Genomic DNA, 18,551 nt, shown 5'->3' on the forward strand with positions numbered 1-18,551 from the left:
AATCTTTTAAGGGTATAAAATGACATACAGTGGGAATGCTGTCTCCTATTCTTGAACCCCACCCCTTCTCTTCCTAGGAAGCAAGCAATATTACTGTTTTCTAAGGTATCCTTCCAGAGATATTGTATAAAGAAATGTGTAGGCTCCGTGATGTGGCTCATGCCTGTATTCCCAGTACTTTGGGAGACTGTGGTAGGAGGATTGCTTGAGCCCGGGAGTTCAAGACCAGCCTGGACCGCATGACCTCATCGGTACAAAAAATAACAATAAAAAATCGGCCCGGTGTTGTGGTGTGCACTTGCAGTCCCAACTGCTTGAGAGGCTGAGGTGGGAGGATCTCTTGAGCCCCGGGGGTCTAGGGTGCAGTGAGCCATGATCTTGTCACTGTGCTCCAGCCTTGGTGACAGAGTGAGACCCTGTCCCTCCTTGCAAAAAAAATGTGTATATAGATCCTTTCTCCCCATCCTTTTGCTTTTTTTCCAAAATAGTGCTATATAGGCATATAAACAACACCCTCATTGGTGTTTAGGGCTTGGCTTCATGATGTAACAAGATATACTTAACCAGTTTCCTATTCCTGAACACTTTGGTTGTTTTCAGTCTTGAAACTGAAACTCGGTATCCATTAAACGTTAAACTGTATCCCAAACTGAAACTCTGTATCCATTAAAAAGTAACTCCCCATTCTTTCTCCCCCAGACCCTGGCAAGGACCATTTAACTTTCTGCCTATAATCCCAGCTGCTCAGGAGGCTGAGGAAGGAGAATCGCTTGAACCCAGGAGGTGGAGGTTGCAGTGAGCTGAGATCGTGCCACTGCACTCCAACCTGGGCAACAGCGCAAGACTCCATGTCAAATAAATAAATAAATTTGAGTGGAATCAGACAGTGTGTGTCCTTTCCCATTTGGCTTATTTCACTTAGCATCATGCCTTCAAAGTTCATTGATGTAGCATGTGTCAGAATTTCACTTTATTTTAAGGCTAAATAATATTCCATTGCATGTTTATAGCACATTTTGTCTGTCTTCGTCAACCGATGGACTTTGGGGTCGGTTTCCGTCTTCCGACCATTGTGAACAATGCTATGAATATTGGTGTACAAATGTCGTTGCTTTCTCAGTTCTTTTGGGTATATACCGAGAAGTAGAATTGCTGAATCATATGGCAATTTTTTTTTAGGAATATGTATTTATTTTTATGCATGAAAAATATGATTCGGAAATAAGCCTACTAGACTCCTTCATACATTATTTTGCATTCCTGTCTCAGCCACTAGATGGGAGACTTGTTGACAAGGACTAACGGGTTCCAGGTGCCCCTCAGGAACCCTCCCAGAGGTGTAGTAAATGCATCCAGCGCCTAGTGGGCGCCCTGCGTGCCACGCACAGGGTGAGGTGCGGGCGGCACGAAGGTGCGGAACGTAGCCTAGAGGGGAATTAGGCCTGAGAATGACCGATTAAAATCCCCCAACTCCTGACTGTGTCGCTTCCTGGATGTATGACCCAGGGCAAGGTAAATTCCTTTGGCCCCAGCTTCCCCATCCGTAAAATGATTTACATCATCGGCTCAAATTTCCGGCAAGAATACATCTGGCCTTTATCACAGAGCGTGGCTCATGTTAGGAATTCAATAATTTTGTCCATGTCACCTGCGAAAGCTAGAGACAGCTTTGTGCGCAACCTGCCTGGAGGCAGGTTCTGAGGAGGTTGCTGGGGCGCGGTCAGGCGGCCCTGTCCCGCCCTGTACCCCTCCAGGCTGGCTCGGGAGTGCCCAGGGAGGGCCTGGAGGCTGCACTCCGACTCCCAATACGGGCGCCTGGTCCCCGCCCCTGGGGACCGTCCCGCCTCCCCCGGGCTGCCGCCGCCTGCATTCGTTCCCCCGAGTGGAGCGGAGGAGCCAGGTGGTCCGCGAGCGCGGGGCAGCGTTGGTTGGCCCTCCTCTCCTGCGGGCGGCGCTAGCGCGAGCCTGGCCCTAAACAACACTCCAGCCAGGATCCTCTTGGTGGCGGCGCACAGTCGTCCTGCCGTCCGCGGGGCCTCGGCGCGGCGGCCTCGGCGGTGGCGGCTCTGTGTCGCCGGAGCCGAAGAGCGCAGGCCCGTCCCAGCGGGCGGGGGCGCCATGTGGTTCATGTACGTGCTGAGCTGGCTGTCGCTCTTCATCCAGGTGGCCTTCATCACGCTGGCTGTCGGTGAGACTGCACGACCCCTGCCCGCGCGGGCTCCCGCCCCAGCATCGGTGCTCGTTGGGGGTCGCGTCGCGGGGGTTTTGGGGCCTCTCGGGGTCCCCTGCCCTGCGCTCCCGGCCTTCGCCGTCCCAATCCCATCCCTCCTGGTCCTGCACCTTCTGCCGAGTACGGCAGCCTGGCCTGACCGCGGCTCCTTCCAGGTGTCACAAAGTCCGCCCCGGCTGTGCACGGGACAGGCTGACTCGAGCGACCCGCCCGCGCCTGCGGACCGCTAAGCTCTGCCGCTCCCACTCTTCCCCGGCTCGCCGCGCGGAACTTTTCCCCGCCGCCTACCGCCGCCTTTGCCCCTCTGGCTCTTCATACTTGCTTCTCTCTTCACCTTTGACACTTCCCCTCTGGCTAGTTCCCACTCCGCCTCAGTTGAGATATCATCTCCTCCGGGAAGTCCACAGGGGTCGATGGTCCAGCAGTGCCCTGTCCTTTCCCTAAAATAGCATTTCTCACTCTGAACTCGTCTGTCTTTCCTCCCTACTTGTTCTCCTTCCCCTTCCCAAGCTGAGTTAGGGAAGGATCCTTGTCTGTCTTGTTCAGCTGTATCCTCAGCCTAAGGACCTGGCTCTTGCCAAATGCCCAGCAGGTGTTTATTGAATACGTGAAATTCCGCTTTCTGAGGCAGCGGTTAGCATTGTACTGAGGCATCAAATGCAGACTTTCATGATTTTTGTGGGATTTTTCCTTAGTTGCCCTAATTAAGTTTTACTTCTCCAGACTTGGAAGGGCAAACACATGGGATGTTTGGTTTGTTCTTGACCTTCTGGAGTCCATGAAGGGTGGATGGGGACTGGGCTGCAGAGAGAGGGGTGACCAGGATGGTGGGAGTGACCCTGGCTGATGGTCTCCCTGCTTGCCCCTTTCCCCACCCCGCCAGCGGCTGGACTCTATTACCTGGCAGAACTGATAGAAGAATACACAGTGGCCACCAGCAGAATCATAAAATACATGATCTGGGTAAGTGGCAACTTTCTCTAGGAGTCTTCCTCACTCTTTTGCCCTGCCTCAAAAGCAGGAAGTGGGGAGAATTTGGCATGGATGATGAGGCATGTGTCTCTGCTGTTTCCTGAGCATACACTCTTTCCTCCTTGCCCTGAGTGCTGTCTGTTATGTCTGCACTCCTGGGCCCAGATCTTCCCTGACCTCCTTCCCCAAGTGGCATTGTTTCACCGCAGACCTCCTCTAGTCCTTAAGGTGACAGTCAAGTGTACATTCTCTGGTGACAGGACCATGGCTTTGACTTTGCCTAGCTGTCTCCTACTGTCTTTAGCCCTTCGGTCTGTTCACAGCATTTAGAACTTAGAGGAACTGTAAGACAGTTTTGAGTATTTGTTCATTGCTGTCTTTCTAATCGGATCAAGTGATTCGTCCTAAGAGAGGCACAGCTTCGCTGGCCTTGCCCTCCCTTGGTCTCATGGGAGGCTTCTCTTACTGAAGACACAGTCCTTGCCACTGATGTCAAAACCATAGGGTGACTGCTGGCGGACAGATTTCCTTCAGCTGCAGGAAAGGCTGGGGGTAGGGGTGATGGTAGGGGTGCCCTTGGACAGAAAGCGTCCACAGCCCCTCAAGTTGCCTGGTGTCGGCAGCCACTTACACTCTGGGCATGGCCTGAGGTTGGGAGTTCACAGTGGAGACAAGACTGTAGCCCTCAGCTCTGGTCCAGAGGCCTAGCTTGTGGGTGTTGGCACAGGAATTAGCCCTTCATTCAGCCAACTGTCATTTGTTAAGCACTGACAACTGTAGGTCCTTCTGAGTTGTGTTTTTCAAACTGTAGGCTCGATTAATTAATTCAGTAGGTTATGATCAGCATTTAAAAGGAACATAAATAGAATTGAAATTTGAGCTTTGATCATATGTATGTATATATGTGTTGGGGGGTCACAGTGTTAAATGTTTTTCTCTTTTTCTGAGATGGCACCATCTTGGGTCATTGGAACTTCCACCTCCTGGGTTCAAGCGATTCTCCTGCCTCAGCCTCTCTAGTAGCTGGGATTACAGGCATGTGCTACCATGCCCGGCTGATTTTGTATTTTTAGTAGAGACAGGGTTCTCCATGTTGGTCAGGCTGGTCTCGAACTCCTGACCTCAGGTGATCCCCCCCCCCCCCACCTTGGCCTCCCAAAGTGCTGGGATTACAGGCATGAGCCACCACGCCTGGCAGATGTTTTTCTTACTGTGGGTTGCTGTCAAAAAGTTTGAGAAATGGGTTGGCTACAGTGGCTCACACCTGTAATCCCAGCTTTGGGAGGCTGTCAGATGTTTGAGACTAGCCTGGCCAACATGGTGAAACCCTGTCTCTACTAAAGATACAAAAATTAGCTGGGCGTGGTGGTGCACGCCTGTAGTCTCAACTACTCAGGAGGCTGAGGCAGGAGAATTGCTTGAACCCAGGAGATCTTGCCACTGCACTCTAGCCTGGATGCCACTGCACTCTAGCCTGGATGACAGAGTCAGACTCCATCTCAAAAAAAAAAAAAAAAGTTGCCTTTGGGAGCAGAGTGTCTAGTTGGGAAGGCCAGACCTGTGAAATGAGGAGATTGAAGCATGAACCTAGTGCTGCCCTTAGCAGGCTGGGGGTTGGTGAGTCCAGGAAGGTTGCCTGGAAGAAGCATCCTGCACTGTCTGCCTCTGGTTGTTTCAGTTCTCCACCGCTGTACTGATCGGCCTCTACATCTTTGAGCACTTCCCCACCAGCATGATTGGCGTGGGCCTCTTCACCAACCTCGTCTACTTTGGCCTCCTCCAGACCTTCCCCTTCATCATGTTGACCTCGCCTAACTTCATCCTGTCGTGTGGTGAGAGGGGACAGGGTTGGGGAGGCAGCGGTCGTGGTTGGGTGTGCCCATCTCCATCCCGGACACTAAAGGGGATACAGAGAAAGTAAGTCAGCCGCTGAAGTCCTCCAGGAGGCCAGGCTGATTGGGAAGATGTGATTGTCACTCCTGAGGCCCTCTAGAGCCCACCTTGGCTCTAGTGACTAGAATTTGTTGGAGTTGGGGGCTCAGACAGGGAGGACTTTCCCAGAGAGGTAAGTTTGAAGAAGAGTTTGGGAAATAAGAGGTTGTGGATTGGCTGAGGCAGGGCCCCTAGCTGAGCAGTTCCAGCCTCAAAAAAATCACTTGGCCAGAAAAAGCCCAAAGCCCTTCCTCAGTAGGCAGGCAGGCAACTCCCCATCCAGTCTTCTGACCCAAAGTCATGGTTAGGACTGGAGCCTCATAGGGCTGTGAGTGCCTTGCAGACCCTGGCCTGGTGTGAATGCCTCCTGGTGGCTGCAGCTTCTCATCTCATTCTCACTGGTTGCTGCTCCCTTGGGCTTGAGCCTGGGTGTGGAGGACCCAGTCTTCTTGGCTTTGCCTGGCCACCACTTTCTGACCCTGGGGATCATTGCCCTTCTTTGGGCCTTAGCGTCTCCATCTCTTTAGAGGTTTCTGAAAGAACTGTTGAGAGACTCAGTGGGCATAGTGGAGCTGTGTATAGATATTTACAGATATTTGGAAAAGGCTTCGCAAAATATTTTGGTTGCCAAGATTGCCGTTGCTCCTGTTCATCATTACTGCCCACCCTAGCTTTTGGTCAGGGTATCAGATGGAGTTAGGGGTTTTTTAGAGTGACTTTTCTGTTTCTGTGAGAGAGCCTGGAGAGTGAATATTATCCACACAGAGGGCATATGGTTAAAGCCAAACTGGTTTCTTCCTTGGGTGCTTGGTGTGATTTCACCAAAGAATTTGTTCAGCAGAGGTTTAGGGAGCCCTTCCAAGGAGACCAGGCCCCTCTGTCCCAGGTAAAAACTCCTGCCCCCAACCCCTCAGCAGCAGGTTCCCCTGACTCTTGTCATTTCCTTGACCTGCCCTTAGATGCCTAAAAGTTTTTCCAAAAGATCTTGTAGGCATCAGCCACTATCCTACCTCCCATTATCTCTTAGCTCTAGAATGTGGCTAGGCATAGCAGAACTATCTAGTCTTTGCCTTAGAATGGGAGAGGCAGGGGAGAAGAAAGGAGACATAGTCATTGCTGTCAGGTGCGTGTGAGCGGACAGTCAGTTTCAGGAGCCATGTTCTTTTTGGTGCCTGCCCTTCACCTCACCATGGGTACAGGCAGGGATGACTGTCTCTTAAGCAGCTTGTGTCCAGGATATGCACATGTGCCCTCTGTTGTAAACTCAGTTGCACACCAAGGAGGGGCAGCTGTGTATTTCCGGAACATATCAGTTCACACCAGTATGCCTTACCTCAGGGCAGGATGGGGAAGGACCCACTCCCCCAGAAAACTGAGGAACCCAAAGATTGCACCTGAAAGCATCTAGCAAGTCTTTTTTTCTTTCATACTGTAAGTTTTGGGTTACATGTGCAGAACCTGCAGGTTTGTTACACTATGTAACAGACATCATGTGCCATGATGGTTTGCTGCATCCATCACCCCATCATCTACATTAGGTGTTTCTCCTAATGGCATCTAGCAAGTCTTGCCCTTTCATTCTGGAGGAGTGAGAGCCTTTGATTTGAGCAGGACTTCTCCCTGCTGCCCAGTTTGGAGTAGAGCCTCTTAAGTGCATCTAATCTGCACATCCATGACTTCTCCCTACCTGCCACTGTGGAAGAGCTTTCTTTAGCACTCATATCCTCTAAAAGTGAGGTTAATTGTAATGAGGCTTTGGATTATGTAACATGGAAGTCTCATTTTTATAACATGCAAAGCGCTTTCTTACCTTCTAATTCTACTCAGAATGCCCTGTGCAGTGGGCAAATTGAGGCTTATTCTCCTGTTTTAATGGAAGAATGGGAAATAGTTCTAGGCAATAGCCTACCCTGAGTTGAGTGTAAAGTCAGGCCTAAGACTCCCTGGAGGCTGCCAACTTCTGACGACCTTTTGAAGTGAAAAGTACAGCTTTCTCTTATTCCCCTTAAACTGACTGACTCTTCATTCCCTCAACAGGATTAGTGGTGGTGAATCATTACCTAGCATTTCAGTTTTTTGCAGAAGAGTATTATCCCTTCTCAGAGGTAAGAAGTGTCCAGTACATTCGGCTGTTATCAGGGACAGGGGAGTAAAAAGGGAACTTGTATTGTTTACTTTCTGAACTTAGCTATGATTTGAAACTGAATCTGTTCAAGGATTACATGTTTGAAAAAAACAAAACATAGATGGTTAGAGAGAGCAGTGTGGATGGGGACAGAAGGCATAGATGGTTAGAGAAGGCAGTGTGAGAGGCCGGGCGCAGTGGCTCACGCTTATAATCCCAGCACTTTGGGAGGCTGAGGTGGGTGGATCACAAGGTCAGGAGTTCAAGACCAGCCTGGCCAACATGGGGAAACCCCATTTCTACTAAAGATACAAAAAGTAGCTGGGAATGGTAGTGGGCAGCGGTAATCCCAGCTACTCAGAGGCTGAAGCAGGAGAATCACTTGAACCCGGGAGGTGGAGGTTGCAGTGAGGTGAGATTATATCACTGCACTCCAGCCTGGGCGACAGAGTGAGACTCCATCTCAAAAAAAAAAAAAAAAAAAGAGAAGCAGTGTGGATGGGGACAGGAGGTATAGAAGGTTAGAGAGAGCAATGTGGATGGGGACAGAAGGGGCACCTTTGGCTGAGGCAGGGAGGACACTGCTCTTCCTAAGTGAGTCCTTTGGGTTCCCCTGGGGGAAGGGTCATCCTGAGATCAGGAATAGGCACTAGGGTGCCCTTCTCTGACACAGTCCTCACAGGGCAAGGGTGGGCTGCAGTCCTGAGCCCCGGCTTTTCCCAGTGGCTGCCAAGGTTTTTTCCCTCATGATTTCTCCACACCCTGCTGCTCCAGTTTGAACCTCTGGGAAGAGCAAGGTCACTTCTTTTGGGAGTGTGGGTCAGTTAGTCATGGCTTGGCACTTCATCTGCCTCCTTCAGTCCAGGGGATTTGCTTCCTGGTGACCAAGATGTAGGGATTCAATCATCTTCAGCCCCCACCTTTCTCCAGAGAAGTATTTCCATGTCTGAGGGTGGCTTTCCCTGCTTCCCAGGTCTGGGCCCCCATTGGAGATCAGGTGTGGCCCTCTGTGTACTCTTGACCAACATGCAGTGACCACACCCAGCCCCCTCTTGGCACCTCCAGGGTTCCCTCTTCTTAGTCTCTCTTGTTGCCAGGTCCTGGCCTATTTCACTTTCTGCCTGTGGATAATTCCGTTTGCATTTTTTGTGTCACTTTCGGCTGGGGAGAACGTCCTGCCCTCTACCATGCAGCCAGGAGGTGAGAAGGGGTTTTTAAGGGGCTGAGGTGGGGCAAGCCAGCAAGGCTTGGGTTGGCAGGGGTCCACTGAGGGAACCAGAGTCTAGCCCTGTGTTGGAGACACCTGGGCTCAGAGTTGGGATGGCTGTGTCCACACACACACACACACACACACACACACTCACTCTCTCTCTCTCTCTCTCTCTCTCTCTCTCTCTCTCTCTCTCTCTCTCTCTCTCTCACTTTCATCTTCTTGCCTGTGTCTCCACAGATGACGTCGTCTCCAATTATTTCACCAAAGGCAAGCGGGGCAAACGCTTAGGGATCCTGGTTGTCTTCTCCTTCATCAAAGAGGCCATTCTACCCAGTCGTCAGAAGATATACTGACCCCCCTTGCGGGCAGGATGTGGGGGCAAGATCAGGAGAGTCAGCCCCCACCTTTATGGTGGGCCTCTATGCCAGGTGGGGGCTGGAAGCCGGAAAGGCACCCAACACCAGCTCCGGCTTTCCTCCCCTTAACTCTGAAGCCCCATCCCTTTCCTCCTTCATGGGGGCTCAGCTTGACTCAGATCTGATGCTGCAGGAGGCTGTAACCTCAGAAGGCACCATGGAGGGTGGCAGAGCCTGCTTAGCCAGGAGGCCGAGGTCCTGCAGCCCTCCCCTGTCCCTTCCAAGGTGGGTCAGGAGGTTCTGGCCCAGGTGGGGCAGGCAGGGCAGGGTCTGTGAAGCTGAAGAGCAGATGGTGACGAGTTCTCCGGGCAGGTGGCCATGGGGAGGGACCATGGCTTGGCATGTCCAACAGAAATAGTTTTTGCTGTTGAACTGTGATTTCTGTCCAAATGTGGATTTCCATTTGAATAAAGCTTCTAGGTGGCACTGTTTGCCTTAATACCCTGACAGTTCATCTTCCTTTCTTCCTGCTAACCTTCTGCTCTGGACTGGGCTCACTTTTCTGCTCCAGGGACTCCTTTTCTGGGTTTGGGTCTTGCCCTTCCTAAGGGACTGTTCTTGTAGCCCTTAGTGGGAAGGGGTCAGGGTTGAGGAGCTGAGCCTGGTCAGGGAGTGGGAAGTGGGCCTAGAGGCAGCCTCTCTGATACACTCTCTTCCATGTCTTTCCCCGAGGCTCTGTGACTGTCACACTGGGAGTAGGAGAGGGGACAATTTAGGACTGGGCTAGATTTTCAGAAGAACATTTACAATATCCTATTTATAAATCTTCCTCTGGGAAAAGGAGTGGTTTCTGGCTGAATGCTATCTTAGGCTCAAGGAGGAACAAAATAAAAATCAGCTTCCAGGCAACCTGTTTTTAAAGAAATGGGACTAATGGGAGAAGCTGTTTGTCCCTGTAAGAGCATCCAAGGGCTGGCCCTCTTCTGTGCACTCTTGGCTCCTGGGGAGAAATCTCTGCCTTCTAAGAAGGCAGGCCAGGTCTTCGGCACAGACCAGCATTTGTTGACCTTGCACTCCAACTACAGTGCCTTGCAAGTGCTCAACCATACATATTGGAATGAAGTCCCAATGAGAGCCATTTCTGGCCATGTTCTATACCTCAAAGTGAGGCTGGCAGGTGCAGAGATGAACTGTACACATGTGATATCTTTAAGCCACTGTAAAAACCCCTGTGCTTGAAAATATTTCCTCTATATCATGCCTGAAGTTCTATCATAGCCCTTCATTTCCTTGACTTTAGCATTTATCTTCTCTTAATACCAGCTTTCCCTTTCACCAAGAGGAAGAGCACATTTTGGTCTTCTCTCACAGTAACTGTGACGGCCTAGGCCCTTTTTTCCTATGCAGACCAGGACACACAAGGCAGAGGACACTGGAGGCCAGCCTCATCCTCCCATTGGGCTGACAGCTGGCTCTTCTCTCCTCCCTCTGCTGCTTGGTTCCTCACCTTGATGATGTGGCTTTGCCCCCTCCACTCTACTGCCAGTGTTCTCCCAGGGGTTGCTAAATCCAGTGGACCCCTTTCATATCTTACTGGATCTGGGCAGCATCTGACAGGGCTGATCATTCCTTGCTTCTTGGATCGTACTTCCCTGGCACTTCTGTAGCTAGTTGTCCTCTCACCTCTCTGGCTGTGTCTTTCAGGCTCCTGTGCAGGCTTCTCCACTTGCCCGTGCACAGTAGGATCTTTCAGAGTTCCGTTGTGGGCTCCCTAGGGAAGCCCATCCATCTGGATGATTTCAGGGACTGCTGAGGCATTGAGAGTTGACCTCCAGCTCCAACACCCTTCTTGATCACCTGAACCACAGTTTTGCTGCTTCTGGCTGCACAGATGATTCAAGTCTATGGCCCAGTGGTACCTGCTGTCCTCTGCAAACCTGCCCCTTCTGGGTACTTGCCTTGGCCCTGAGATCACTCAGGAGCCAGACAGGAAACCTGCCTTCTATTCCTGTTTTCTCTTTCTGCCCACCATGTCCAGTTTCTCAAAGTGGTCAAGTCTACCTTAACATCTGTTGGTTTGAGCCACTCCCACCGTCATCAGCTTTCACCTGGATTACCGTGACAGCCTCCTGCTGCTTCTCTATCCCATGGCCAGAACTGTCTCCCTAAAATGCATTGCATAGCTGATCAAGTCACTCTCTGGCCTAAAACCCTCCATGGCTTCCCACTGCCCTCAGGATAAAGTCCAGACCCCTCAGCATGGATTGTGAGACTCATGGTGTCCTGGTCCCTGCTCACCTCTCTGGCCTCATCACTTGCCTTCTTGCATTCTGGGTCCCAGCCTCCTGTATCCAGAGATACCATGGCTCTCTCTTGCCAATGATTCCGCCTTTCTTTTGGTCACAGAGAAAGGGTACTTTGTCAAGTCTCAACTTGTCAAGTCTCAAACTTCCTCCAAGGAGGTTTGGCTCTACCCTTTCCTCCCTAACCCCCTCACCCGGCGTACCACACAGATCACTCTGCGCTCACTTGCCTGCTTCATGGTCATCTCCCCACTAGACTGTAAGCTCCTTGAGGGTAAGGACTGTCCTGGAATTTTTGTATTAACAGTGCCTGGCTTGATGCCTGGCACCTAGAAAGCACTCAATAAATGTTTGTTTAATGAATGAATTGTAGTGATGTGTACAAGGGGATACAGGGGAGCCAGTTAATTTCTCTGGAGGAAGTACAAGTGCTTTCATAGACTCAGATGGAAACCACACATCCTCCCCGTCCCTGAATGTGCTGCCCATGCCTCCTGGAACTGCAGAAACCTCAGTGGCCACTGAGAATAAGGATGGCAGCCCATAGTAGCAGGGAAGCCCATGCTAGGGAAACATATTAGCTGCTCTCCACTCCATTCTGGGTCTCAGCTTAGACCCTGTAGCAGGAAGGGCTTAATCTGAACAAGGAACAGAATTTCCCAGTAGGTCCTTCCATCCTGGAAGCCTGGGCCCTTCTGGGTGGGAGGGCAGTGGGGGCGCCAAAGTATCACTTCTACAATGCCAGGGTGAAGGATAGCAACTGACCTCCCCCCACCCCACTCTGAACCTAACTTGGATTTCCTGGGCAGTGGGGAGGGGGGCGGTGGTGGGTGAGGGGAGCAAGAGACTTATTTGCAGAGAGAAGGGAAGCCTGGGGTCTGGGCTTTTGATTGGAAAGGGAGACTCCTGTTCTTCAGCTTGGGAGTGGGAAGCCCATAGGCATCTCTCCCCCTTCCCTCCCCTCCCATAACTCGAATCGCCACACCTCAGCCTTCACTGGGCTGCCTCAGGTGGAGAGGTAGCCATAATAACTTTATGGGTGGGTTTGCAGGCAGGGCAGGGCGGGGAGTCCTTGATGAGATCGCACAGCTGCCAGGAAGGCTTCATCAAATGTGTCACGCAGGTTCATGGTCAGAGTGTCGGTCCAGAAGTTGTCATCACCCAGGTGCCTCTTCCGGGGCACTTCCCTCATGCTGATGGGGTAAAAACCCTGGGGCACCTTCATTCTGTAAGGCCACACACGTGGACATAGCGTGCGGAGCATCACTTCAAAAGGCAGCCGTGGCACGGGCGCCACCCAGTGGCCATCCACTGTGTGCAGCCGCGCACCTCCGTGCCTGTCAGGTGTCACCTCCAGGAAGCTGCTGAAATCGTGCTCCGGGCTGGGGTCTGGATGCACGCCCAGGCGGATGCCCTGTGGATGGCTGATCTGGGTGATGGGGGATCTGGCAGGGTTGTTGCTAACATTCCACATCGGCCTCTTGACTGTGGGGTTCCTATAGATGGGCTTGGGCATCTCCGTGGGCTGTGGCATGCATTGCAGGCGCACCTTCACAGAGGGGTGGAAGCTCCTGGAACACTGCAATCTCCGTTGCTCTGGAGTCTTGGAGAGGGCAGTGGCCCGGGCTTGCTTGGTGTTAGAGACCAGAGAGTGGCCTGGGTGCAGCTTGCCGTGGAGCCACTTTCTGATAGCAGCTTCTCTGAGAATTTTGTGCTCTTTCTGCAACAACAGAGGGCGCAAGACAGTCATGGAGGCCTGCTGCCCTCTGCTTCTGTGCAAGGAGGTCCTGTATCCATAGCCTTTGGAAACCGCAATCTGACGGATGAGGGAAACCCTGAGTCTGATGAGAGGAACACCTATTTTACGGGAGCCTGTGTTGCAAAGGGGGAAACAGCTTTTCTCATAAGGGAGTCCCTGGGCTGATGGAGGAGACAAAGCACCTCTCCCATGGGGGAGATCTCCAATCTGATGGGGGAGATAGCCTCTGCCCTAGGTTAGCCTCCAACTTGACATGGGAGACACAGTCCCTGACATAGGGAAATCCTCAAGTCTTACAAAAAGACAAGTCCCCTCTTCTCCCTCCAAAGGAATCTTCAGTCTGATAGTGGAGACATGTCCTACCATTAGAGAGTCTCTGGTGTGATGGGGGAAAAGGCAAATAGGGAGTGCAAACAGCATCCTTCACCCTGGAAGGAGACAGCAGAAAGAACCGGATGGCCTGTTGTGGACACACTTCATGGAAGTGGTGGGCCTTGAGAAGTCAGGTAGGGAGGATACAGTTGGCTGGCTCTCCAGGTCTGGTGACAGCAACTCAATCTAGCTCTGTTCTTGCCTCCACTGGAGCCTTCCATACGTTGTCACAACCTCCCCCACTCCCATTGTCTTACTGTCTCACTCCCATACTGTTGCTAAGCAATCAGGGGCTTTGGAGATTGACCCAGCTCTAGACACAGGCTCTGCTTAGGTTAAGCCAATCACCATAATCCCATCAGACCTTGCCCCAGACCTAAGTCAATCAGCATATGGCTTTCCTTTAGTTCTAGCCAAGGAACAAGAATGGGCACTTGAGTGAATCGATGCCCATAAGAGATGAGGGGAGATGTAAGAAACTTCTGAAAAAGGTTAGAGCTACAGGAAACAGATGGGCCTTGCCTCTTCTGGACAGGGTGTGACTCTGAGGACTGGTGACCCTGACATCAGAGGAGGATAGGCTGAGGACTGGAGAGAAATGCCACTGAAACAGAGCAGGCATGCCAGACTCACCAGCTCCAAAGCCCTCTCAACTTCAGGATTCACTTAAGATTCCCAGTATCTTCTGAGTTTTCTGGGTTTTGCACCCTATATAATTACACCTGCTTAAAATCCCTTCTTCCCCAGCCAAGGTCCTGCACTGATCTGGGCCCCTGCCATGCCTCCAACGTACATCTGATCCTCAGCTGCTCTGAGTTTTCAGCTCTCTGCATACATCATGTTCCCAGGTGCCTCTATGCCTTTCCACGTGGCTGCTCTTTATGCAGGTCAGCCCTTCCCTCCTTCATGTAGCTAGTTGCTGCACATGTTTAAAGACTCCTCTTAAGCATCATCCCTCCTGACACCCTCCTGGACCCTCTCCTCCTTTATGGAGATGTAACCTGCCTCCTCTGCTAGACTTTAAGCTCTTTGAGCATGGGGGTCACATATTCATCTTTGGACCTCAGGGTCTAGCAGGTGCCTGGTGCAGAGTGAATGCCCAGTGCCTGCTGGAAGGAAGGGTGGATCTTTTTAACCAGAATGTGAGACCCAATTACAGGCAGGGCCTTGGTCTCATTTGAGGGTCTCATCCCGAAAGAGGAAGTGCACTAGGAGGGGCCCAGAAATATTTGCGAATTTAAGCTTGCTTAATTAAATTGGCTTTCTAACACAAGATAAGACTTTTGACCAAAAGACTGGCTTATTTAGAGGAGTGGAATTTCAGTCAGAGTACAGGGGTGTTAGTACAGGGGAAAGGGTGATTCTTTATGGGTGTGCTTCTAGCTAATCCTCTACAATATGTGGATCACTGTCCCCTCTGCTCACATGCCTGGATAGCAGCTGGTATCTGGCCCCGCTGCCTTCCTCCTTACTTGATACTCAATCAGGTAGTTGTGCTCCATGACAGCCAGCTGGCTCTTGACTGTCTTCATTTTCTCCATCTCACGGGCAAAATCCTTCTTGTCCTTTTTCCACATGGCATCCTTCAAGAACCTGGTGCCAAGGTCGGGGTGGGGGTGTCATCCCACAGTGACAGAGCTTCTACCTGGGCTGGGAAGACTGACTGCTGCTGAGGGCTTGGAGGGGGGTGGGGGGAGCTGCCAGAGGGAGATGAGCAAGATGAGCCATCCCCGTTGCCCAGGGTCTCTGGCTCCCTACTTCCTCTGGCTCCCTACTTCCTTTAGGTGAAAGAGGAAAGTCCTTGATGACCTGGTCACCACCCTCCTGCTGAGGATCCAGGGACCCCAGGGCAGGGAAGGAGGGCAGTGATCAACCTAGAGGGCAGGGGACCTGAGCAGACTTACCCCCCAGCCCAGGAGATGAGGTGATTGCCTCATTCTAAATATCCTGGGCTGTAGACGCATCCCCCAGCTGTCTGGCTTCCCAACCCTCCCCTTAAAGGCTCAGCTGTGGTGAGGACCCTAGGGAGAAGGCTAGGGGAGAGGAAGGGAGTGGCGGTGCAAATGGTTCTCACACTCTTACCGGGCACAGGCACGGTGGTTCCATATTTTGCAGAAGTCAATGGGTTTGTAGCCCATAGCATCTTGGGCATGGACATTGGCACCACTCTGCACCAGGACCTTCATACAGTCTAGCAGGCCCTCACGGGCTGCCAGGTGCAGGGGCGTGGAGCCATTGCAGGTCTGACTGTGGAAGGGCCCACCAGTGGGGATGAGGACAGAAAGGAAAGAGAAAGGGCATCTGCCCATCAGATAGATGGACACACCAGTTTCCAGGCCCTGCTCTACCTATTAGGGTTATTGGGTGACCCTAGCTATGTCTCTTCCCCTTTCCATACATCAATTTCTTTTACTGTAGAGGGAGGGATTGGACTATGTGAATAGTACAAATCTGACTTTAGGAGGTATGTAACAGTTAAGAACTGCTGGAAGGAGAGCTGGCTTGTTTCAGAGACCACTAACCTCATCCACTCTTAAACCAACCAGCCCTCTGCCATGTCCCTGTGCCTCATGATGGCCCACAAGATCTGCATGACCTGAGCCTAACGTCCTTGATCTTATCCTTTGACCTTGCCCACTCTTTCCCAACACATGGTCTTTGCATGTGATGTTCCTTCTACCTGGAACACTTTTCCCTGGCTCTGCATGGCTGGCTCACTCTCAGTCTTCAGGATGCAATTTAAATGTCACCTCCTTAGAGGTGATTGCTTCATCCAAAATAGATCCTCCCCCTACCTGCTTTACTCCCGACTCCATCACCATATTTATTTTTTTCATAATCGCTTCCCATGCTGTCAGGATTTTGTTCACTTATTTATTTGCCAATTTGCTGTCTGCTCCTGCACTAGTATGTCAGCTTCATGAGGAGAGGGATCATTTGTGACTCTAGCATAGTGCTTAGCACATGGTGCATGCTTGATACTTTGAATGCATGCAGTCTCCTATATACCATGCACTTTTCAGTGATCACAGCAGTCCCATGTGATAGGCACTACCACTATTCAAATTTCAGTTGAAGACATTGAGACAGAGGTTTCCAAACTTAGCTACAAGTTAGAAGCACCTGGGGATCTTTTCTGACTTCCAAAGCCCAGCTCACATCACAGACCCAAAATCACAGCCTTTGGATTGGAACACAGGTGTTCATATTTTTAAGCTCCCTTGGTGATTCCAGTGTACACCTAAGTTTGGGAACCAGGGCAGTTTGGGAACCAGGGCAGTGGGGCTTAGAGATTGAGTGACTTGCCTAAGGTCCTGCTGTCTGCTAGCAAGTTGCAGAGCTGGGATGGGGACTAGGTCTGTCCTCTCTCAAAGCCCAGTCTCTTTAACTACTACACCATGTGGGTTCCAGATTGCTTTATGTGGGGCCCAATCCTTATCACCTCCCAGAGCCCCTCTGCCTGTCCTGCATGGATTTGCCTGCCTGGAAGTGAGGCTCCTGTGCCCATGTCCACAGCCTCCCTCCTGAAGCAGGCTGGACTCACACATTGAGGGCTGCCCCTTTCTCCAGCAGGTAGTAGATGCAGGGGAGGGCCACACTAGTGTTGTCTCTGTGGATGACGAGGTGCAGGGGGGTCTGGCTATCTTTGGTCAGCAGGTCCACGGGAAACTTGTACTCCTCTACCAGGACCTGCAGGCATGTAAACTTGCCCCGTTGGGCTGCAAAGTGGATGGCAGTGAAGCCCTGTGAGGTCGAGTAGGCAGGATGAGGGAGTGGGGTTGAGGTCCCAGGGTCCACAACTTAATTTATATAAATTTACTCTTTTCCCTGTGTCCCTAGGAATGCTCACACCCCTTTGCTAATTAACCAGTGTGTGTTCATCAGACCACCCAACCTCCCTGTCCTCAAAATGGTCCTTCCACAGCCAGAAGATGAGTTAAATTAGGAGAATGTAGCCAGAAAAGGACATATCTTCTCCAGGTGACCACTCCGAGCTGGGTAGTGAGAGAGGGACCTTGGTCCTTGCCCCCACACTGAAGTCCTTACCTTGTTGGTGGTGGGGATTTCCCCGAGGCTCTGGTTCAGACAGAACCGCAGCCATTCTACGTTGCCCACAGCAGCCGCGATCAGCTGATAGTAGTTCCGGATCGCCATCTGGTGGATCGCCAACTGGTGGATCGCTGTCTGGTCGGACTCCTCGCTGGGACTGGGGTCAGCGCAGGGCGGGTGAGCGAGGCAGGGCGGGGGGAGGGGGTCGTGGCGACGGCAATAGCCTGTGCTCGAAGGCTGTCGGCGAGGCCCGCAGGGGGCGGGCTGGTGGGCGGGGCAGTGAGGAATCAACCCTGGGCCACAGCCTGGGCACCTCTTGGGAGGCGATCTCTGGCCCCCACCCGGCTCTCCGGGCTTCTCCGGCGGCAGCCTCGACCTCCGCCAGCTTGGTCCATGCAGGGCCAAGGAGGCGCTGGGCCGGGTTCTCACGCCGCGTAGCCGGACACCTTCTTCCCCTACCCACCTGGGCTGCTTGGACTCTTCGTCAGGCCAGGTGGCCTTCAAGGAGGCTTTGTTCTCCCGCTGCATGGAGCCACGTGGAGCTGGCTGCGGCCGAGCCCCTCTCCCTTCTCCCCTTTCTGAGTGCCAGCTTCCCGAGCCCGCCCGCCGAGAACTGCTGCCCGCGGAGGACATCGAGGGGCTGGAACTCGGACCTAGGCTGGGCGGGCTGTCCACCCACCCGTCGGCGCCTCGCCCCCGGGGGCAGCTCCTTCCCGACCCCTTCCAGGCGGCCAGGGTCCGGCCGCCTCGCTCGCTGGAGGGGCAGAGACCCGGCGCCTCCGGGGACCCTGCCCACCTGCAGCTCCCCACTCGCCGCTCCGCTCCCAGCCCAATCCAACCCCCTCACCCAACCTCCCAGCCCTGCTGCTGGGGAAACTCAGCATCAAACACGCAAACAACAAAGACGCTTAGCTTTTGTTTCCGGTTATCAAACTAATAAGTAGAAAACAGAAATGTTCAACGTGGAAATAAAAAATGACCATCCCACCACCCACAGAAATCACGGTCTGTTGCAATAAACATGCATATCATGACTATGTTTCTTTTTTTTGCATCTCTTTTCATTTAATAGCATTATATTATGAGCTAGCGCCCATTATCATTCTACATACTGAACGTGCGTTATGATACAACCACAGCCCAACGTCATAATGGCTGTGCCATTGTTTCACCTGTGCTGCCGAGAACGAAATGGCTCAACTCTGGTTGTTTACTTGGAATGGATTTCTGGGAGTGGAA

General features: G+C 52.1%; 2 protein-coding genes across 3 annotated transcripts; one reads left to right on the plus strand and one right to left on the minus strand.

Annotated features, from left to right (window-relative positions):
* Positions 1–1,386: 1,386 nt before the first annotated feature.
* TEX261 (testis expressed 261) lies at positions 1,387–11,494 on the plus strand. Of its 2 annotated transcripts, none has more exons than XM_078349105.1 (6): positions 1,387–1,512; positions 3,114–3,193; positions 4,881–5,034; positions 7,172–7,239; positions 8,357–8,459; positions 8,710–11,494. In XM_078349105.1, the coding sequence occupies exons 1-6, from the start codon at positions 1,494–1,496 to the stop codon at positions 8,823–8,825; spliced, it is 540 nt and encodes a 179-aa protein (XP_078205231.1). In that variant the 5' UTR covers positions 1,387–1,493; the 3' UTR covers positions 8,826–11,494. The 2 variants fall into 2 exon arrangements, with proteins under 2 accessions (XP_078205231.1, XP_002757690.1); XM_002757644.6 differs by lacking the exon at positions 1,387–1,512 and adding an exon at positions 2,026–2,188.
* On the minus strand, positions 7,673–18,143 carry ANKRD53 (ankyrin repeat domain 53). The gene is given in 7 exon segments (XM_003734721.6): positions 7,673–12,851; positions 14,735–14,855; positions 15,345–15,509; positions 16,807–17,006; positions 17,310–17,491; positions 17,494–17,576; positions 17,776–18,143. Coding segments are annotated over 7 exon segments (1,608 nt in total). The 5' UTR covers positions 17,946–18,143; the 3' UTR covers positions 7,673–12,164.
* Between the last annotated feature and the right edge of the window lie 408 nt (positions 18,144–18,551).

Source organism: Callithrix jacchus, chromosome 14, assembly GCF_049354715.1.
Source record: "Callithrix jacchus isolate 240 chromosome 14, calJac240_pri, whole genome shotgun sequence".
In the NCBI taxonomy this organism is placed as follows: Eukaryota; Metazoa; Chordata; class Mammalia; order Primates; family Cebidae; genus Callithrix; species Callithrix jacchus.

Excerpts from the sequence above, each read along its gene's own strand:
- TEX261 (XM_002757644.6), top strand. The coding sequence starts at position 2,119 with ATGTGGTTCATGTACGTGCTGAGCTGGCTGTCGCTCTTCATCCAGGTG. Across the intron at positions 2,189-3,113 it reads CTTCATCACGCTGGCTGTCG|CGGCTGGACTCTATTACCTG; the intron begins GTGAGACTGCAC and ends CCACCCCGCCAG. Across the intron at positions 8,460-8,709 it reads CTCTACCATGCAGCCAGGAG|ATGACGTCGTCTCCAATTAT; the intron begins GTGAGAAGGGGT and ends GTGTCTCCACAG.